Here is a 6,395-nt window from a genome sequence, read left to right on the forward strand (position 1 = left end):
TCTGATGTCTATTCCATAGTGATAAGTCCACATCTGAAAGCCTCAGGGGAGTCCTCGGATATTACACGTAGCTAGTTTGGAAGCTCCCTGCCCCGATGGCCAACTGTGGACTCGAAGCACAGGGTTCTGAAATCTCCATCCTGGGGAAGCCGAGCCCATGGGCCCATGGGGTCTGTGTCACCTGTGTGTTTTGGTCTCCTGCATCCTCTGTGGATGTTCTTTGCTCACTTTTTCCCTATTTTAACCATTCCCCTCACCTTGTGTGTTGGTCCTGTGTCCATTTGACTTAACCCACTAGTCTCTGATTGTTCCTTGCCTTATTATTTTTTTTTTTAATAGCCTCCTTGCTTTCTGACTGACTTTTTGTTTTTCACTCCAGATCAGGAATCAGCCACTTTGTCTAAGAAATGCTGGTTCCCTTGGCAGGAATGGTATTTAGCAGCCAAAGCCTGGGGACTAATTTGCTTATTGCTGTTGGGCTGTCGTTGCTTTGTGTCCCTTCAGTGAAGTGCTGGCACATATGTATTCTTACAAGGAAGCAAATCCTGAGAGCCCACCGTTCCTTCTGATTCAGGTTTAGCACTCGGGATTTTGACCCCTCTTCTCTTACACTGGAAGTCTTGGTTCCTAACCCACATCAACATAATTGCTCCCTTACACTGTCCTGTAGCATCTGTATAAAACTGTTCAAAAGGACGATACCACTGCTACTGGTAACAGCCAAGTTACCAAGTGACCTTGGAGATCCGTCTTTTTTATTTGTTAGCTTTTGTTTTTGTTTTTCTGTTCGGCTTCTCTTCTGAGACGTACATTCTGTATACTGTGTTTTAAAGTCCCTCGAAATAATCCTGTCCCCCGTAGGATTATGTCACCAACTCTACGTATAGTCTTATTTGTTTTAGTTTGATTCTCAGTTTTTGGTCCAGTTTCATTTTTCAAGACGTAAGACATGTCCATTTCCAAAATAGAAGTTGTATAATGAGATGTATTCAGAGATGCCTCACTGTTCCCTGTACCCTGTTCCCTTCATCCTCAAAATAATACTAGTGTTTGGTTTCATTGTTTCTACTTCACATGCAGGCGGATCCACGTAACCCATATTCTACACACGCACAGGCTCACTCTCTACCTGTGCTTTTCGGCGCCTTGCTTTTCCAGTCGGTCTCCTTTAGAGAGCTGGAGGCATGTTTGAAAAGGCACACTGGCCGTAACGTAACCCACATTTGTTGACTTAACAGCATTCAGAATGCACAAGCTAACCAGAATTTTTTAAATGTTTGTTTTTAATCGGTGTGGTGTCACTTCTTATTTCATGCTCTTGAGAAAAATAAAAAAATAAAATAGAAGTAATAACTGAATTTTTTAATTCAGAATTTGGGTATAAACCATAAAAGTTATTCATCCATTCATCATACACACATATAACTATTCATGTACAGTGTGAGCCCTTATCCTTCTAGGCCCTTGTCTGTCGGCACTCAGACATTTGCTATTGATATTTAACTTTTGAGTTGTTACATTAGTAATTTTTAAATTATTATACTAATATCTCTCCTTTGCCAGTTTCTAGACATCAAGACAGACTTGATAAATTCTTAGCCTCTGGTATCAAAATGACAAAGGAAGCACTCACTTTCCTTGGCTTTGTTTCTAAAAATGGACCTGAGGAAAAACCAGTTATTAAATATAAATTTTGTTAAGCATAAATTAATTACTTTTAAAGATGAACTGGTAAGATACACTTATTAATTGTAAATTGCTCAAAGACGGTCCATTGAATTTTGTCTTTGGAGCTATCATCACTCGTCTTGAAAGTTGGGATGGGAAGATCAGGTTCTATTTTGTGAACATTTCTACCAAAAAGCATAACTCAGAACATTTCCCGATTTTCCCAGTGTACTTGAAGAAGACTCTAGTTTTGTGCTTTTCTGTCCCTACACGCCTCAAACAGGAGCTCTTTTTTTTTTTTTTTAATGTTTATTTATTTTGAGAGAAAGAGAGCACGCATGGGTGGGGGAGGGGCAGAGATGGGGAGAGAGAATCCCAAGCCGGCTTCACACTCAGTGCAGAACCCAGAGCCCAACAGGGGGCTCAATCCCACGACCACAAGGTCACGACCCGAACTGATATCAGGAGTCAGACTCTCAACCAACAGAGCCACCCAGGTGGCCCCCAGACAAAAGCTCTTAAGTAGTTACTCTTATTCCCAAGGTTTACTGCTCTGGTTCCAAGAAGTACCAAGCTCATACTATCTGGTGGCTTTATTTACCCTATTTTCTTCTTTCTAGGTATTTTTTGACTTAATGAGGGAAATTCGGGCCAGAAAAATGGAAGACAGCAAAGAAAAGAATGGAAAAAAGAAGAGGAAAAGTTTAGCCAAGAGAATCAGAGAAAGATGCTGCATTTTATAATCGAAGTCCAAACTCCTTTCTTATCTTGACCATACTAATAAATATAATTTATAAGCATTGCCATTGAAGGCTCAATTGACTGAAATTACTTTAACGATTTGGAAATTGTTATGTATCACTAAAAGCATGAATTGGAACTGCACTGAGAGTCAAAATTCACTTAAAAAAGAAATTAATGTGGCTTCACCAAGAAGCAGAGTTCAACTTCTCTCATAATTGCCTACATTTATCGCGGTCCTGAATGTAGCGTATGGGCTTGTGTGTCGCGGGCAGTCTTTCTGGAACTGTTAGAGCCGAGACGGGGTGGGAGGGATGAGAGGAAAGGCTACTTCCTCTGGTTTATTACAAAGCTTAAATTTTATATCATTTTAAAATGTCTTGGTCTTCTACTGCCTTGAAAAATGACAATTGTGAACACGGTAGTTAAACTGTACCACTTTTTTTTAACCATTGTTATGCAAAATATAGAAGAAAAGTTATTGGCATGATTGTTGCATATAGTTAAATTGAGAGTAATTCATCTGTGAACCTGCATTAATTACCTGGTGATTAACGTAGAAAAGTGATGTAAACTTGTACATGGAAATTTTTGAATATGCCTTAATTTAGAAACTGAAAAGTACCCGGTTGTGTCATTCTGGATGTGTCCCCGCTGGTGCCGTGGGCCCATTGCCCCACGTGTCCTGGTGAGAGTATTTGCCTGGTATGGAGTACAACTTTTGTATAGACGATTCTTGCAAAATAACTGTCTGCTAGGAGTCTGTCCAAACTTAAAATGTGTGCCATACTCTGGTTCTCGAAAGTAAGGGTCCAGAGCTCCTTGATCGCTTTTCATTAACCATAAGGTAGTTTGACATGAAGGGCCAGCCCATACTTGTAAGATAATTGTAGACTGTGGGGATTCAGTACAGTTGTTTCGGTGAACCCTCGGTCCCTGGAACTCCCTTTTTACAAGTGGTGAGCGTGTGTTAAGTTGTTGGTCTCTCGGGAGCAGGGCACAGGAAAGGTGTCGTTAATGCTAATGCATTTTGCACTAGAACATTCGGGAAGGTGTGCGTGCTTGCGGCCGGCTCATTTCTACATTTGCACTTAGGAGGTGACAGTTTGGCTGCGGGAGAGTTACCGGGAGTCCCTGTAGTCCGTGTTCATAATGGAGAACACCGGAGCCACACTTTCCTAACGCTAACATCACGCAGTGAACCCCGAGTATGGTGCAGAAGGCATGTTTGGCATCTGCAGACCGAACACCAGCCTGTGTCGCCCTGGCGTGCCGTGCCCACTGGAGGAATTCTAGCATGCTGTTTGGGAACATAATTTCAATGGGAAATATACCACTGTCCAGATTTTTGTTATCTTCTTCAGAATGGGGCTAAGACGGCTAATTCAATAAACTTTGTCTTTCTTTTTGCTCAGTCCTGATTTCAACAAGTGAAAAATGCATTCAGGCGTTCCAGGTAATGGGTGTGTATGTGAAGTTAACAAAAATAGGCTTTTTAGGAACTCAGCTCTTTAGATATTACATCTGACTTGTCATGTTAAATATTTGTCCTCAAAGGGTTTGAGATGTACATCTTCCGTTTCGTATTTTTCATAGGCTATGCCGTGTGCAGAATTCAAGTTACCAATGTAACCCTGGCCCCGCGGGCCCGGCGGTCTCCGTGTGTACTCATCACAGTCTTATTTAACCAGGGGTCCTAACCACTAACATTGTGACTTTGCTTTGAGACCTTTCCTCTCCTGGGTACTGAGGTGCTATGAAGCCAACTGACAAAGACGCATCACATGTCTTAGGCTGATGCCACTACCCGATTGGTTTATTTGCAATTTGAGCCATTTAAAGACCAATAAACTTCCTTTTTTTAAATGCTTGTGGCGTTACTTGATGTTTACAATATATGTAACATGTAAAATTCAGACGACCCGACCTGGGCCTCTTCATCAGACACTTTAAAGCCACTGAGTGTCTTGAACTCTCAGTTTAGGGCTTTCTTTTGAGTGATGCCAGATTTCCTGGATAATAGAGTCATTGCTCAGGCTCAGGGAGGGCTCAGAAATGGGAGGACCCCATGTGCACGATTACGTGGAAGATACCGTTATGCGGTCACAACTGCGCATTACTTTTAGAAGACTGCCAAACTAAAATGGCTGGGGGCCAGCTTTATATCATGTTCTAATCGGAATGATCCCCACAGACCATTTAATTTCCAAATTGTGGCAGGAGTACCTACCATTCCTTTCTTTTCTTTCTTTTCCTTCCTTCCTTCCTTCCTTCCTTCCTTCCTTCCTTCCTTCCTTCCTTCCTTCTTTCCTTCCTTCCTTCCTTCCTTCCTTCCTTCCTTCCTTCCTTCCTTCCTTTTTTCTTTCTTGTTGATAAAGTAAAAATTTGGGTTATTCATCTGTTCATGACACAGTACACAAGAGGCAAAGCGTTTCACGTAGATGTCCCTTCCAACTCCCTGAAATGTTAATTTCTTTCACTAAAAAGACTAGACATGAGAGGCAGATGGTGCTTAGGCAACTGAAATAAAGATGGTGAGGGGACACTGCTAAGGTCATCCTCACGGGGACGGGCACAAGGGGACTGTCAGTCACAAGCTATTTTCTAAAACTTAGCTGGAAACAAAGGAGCACCACTCCTGGCCGCTCCTGCTGTCGTGGGCCTCGGTCACCCCCATCACACAGGTATGGCAACGCTTTCTGATGGTTGCCCTTCCTGTCTTGCTGGATGCTGTAGTATGGGGACTTGCTGTACTTTCTCATGAATTCAGACCTCATTTTCACCAGGTCCGCTGCACTGCAAGAGACCATGATTCTAGTCAGGATTTTATCGTGAGTGTCCTTGCCCTTCATGGAGTCGTACAGTCAGCAGAATACTGGGGCTTGTCCTGAATGCACTGGACCGGGTTCAGGAAAACATCTTCCAGGTGTCCTTTGACTCCTTGATGCTCTCCAGCATGTCATAGCTCAGTAGCTTTTTATCCCTGGAAGTAGCCAGACACTTTCTGGAGGTGACACACTCTTCACTCATGATGCGGATCCACTTGAACACATCAGTTCCTTTCCTCTTCACTCCAGCATCATAGAGATCCTGGGCATCTTGGTCAGTCGGTTTATGATCGATGACAGAGTCGTCTTCCATTCTACCCTTTTTGAGGGCAACCGTCAGCTTGCAGAAGTCACCAGATGTGTCAGAAACAATGTCCTCCAGATCAGTCTTGTACATTTCCTTGTAGATTCTGTTAATTTCTTGAAGCTCCTGGTTGGTCCTTGAGCAGATGATCTCAATGAGAGAGTCCCCATCAGTCCCTAGCCCCTTCATGGAGGTTTTCAGCTCAGAAGCATCACACGGAGCAGGTGGCTGGACAAGGCTAACTTCAGAGCTGATGCAAGTTTCTTTTTGGTCCTTCTCTGGTAGGCAAAGGCAATATCCTCTGTTCTTGCTGCGGTTGGTCAAAATGTTGACAATGGTGACCTCATCCACACCTTTGGTCTTGATGGTCATTTCAGTGTTCAGAGGATCACTCTCAGGCTGATCAAGATTGGTGTGCTCTTGGACGGACCCGTATGCACTTGGGAATGTGGAGTGATCACCCTCCAAACTGAGCTTGGAGAGAATTTCATGAACAGCAGACATTTTTTTTTTAAGTTTTATTTACTTATTTTGAGAGAGAGAGAACACCAGTGGGGGCGAGGCAGAGAGAGGAGAGAGAGAATCCCAAGCAGGCTCTGCACTGTCAGCGCAGATCCCGACTCGGGGCTCGATCTCAAAAACCGTGAGATCATGACCTGAGCCAAAATCAAGAAGAGTCGGACATTTAACCGACCGAGCGGGCCAGGTGCCCCACTTTTCTTAGTTAATTCATAAGCAGTGCCAGAATGAGCACATATAAGTTATAACTGGCATAGTTTTAACCTCACTGGACCCATGTTTAACACCAGTATGGGGTATAATGTTACATACATACCAAACAGAGGTTAGATTAA

General features: G+C 43.0%; 1 protein-coding gene and 1 pseudogene across 2 annotated transcripts in view; one reads left to right on the forward strand and one right to left on the reverse strand.

Moving 5' to 3' along the window:
• Positions 1-4,275, forward strand: part of RALA (RAS like proto-oncogene A) — a 74,382-nt gene extending 70,107 nt beyond the window's left edge. For both annotated transcript variants that reach the window (XM_058725460.1, XM_058725459.1), the window contains one exon: positions 2,289-4,275. In XM_058725460.1, the coding sequence (XP_058581443.1) occupies positions 2,289-2,411 (123 nt within the window). In that variant the 3' untranslated portion in view covers positions 2,412-4,275. The remainder of the gene's footprint in view (positions 1-2,288) is intronic.
• A 647-nt stretch (positions 4,276-4,922) lies between these two features.
• Positions 4,923-6,091, reverse strand: LOC131509588 (annexin A2-like; annotated as a pseudogene).
• Between the last annotated feature and the right edge of the window lie 304 nt (positions 6,092-6,395).

The sequence above is a fragment of the Neofelis nebulosa genome, chromosome 4, assembly GCF_028018385.1.
Source record: "Neofelis nebulosa isolate mNeoNeb1 chromosome 4, mNeoNeb1.pri, whole genome shotgun sequence".
NCBI classification, from domain to species: Eukaryota; Metazoa; Chordata; class Mammalia; order Carnivora; family Felidae; genus Neofelis; species Neofelis nebulosa.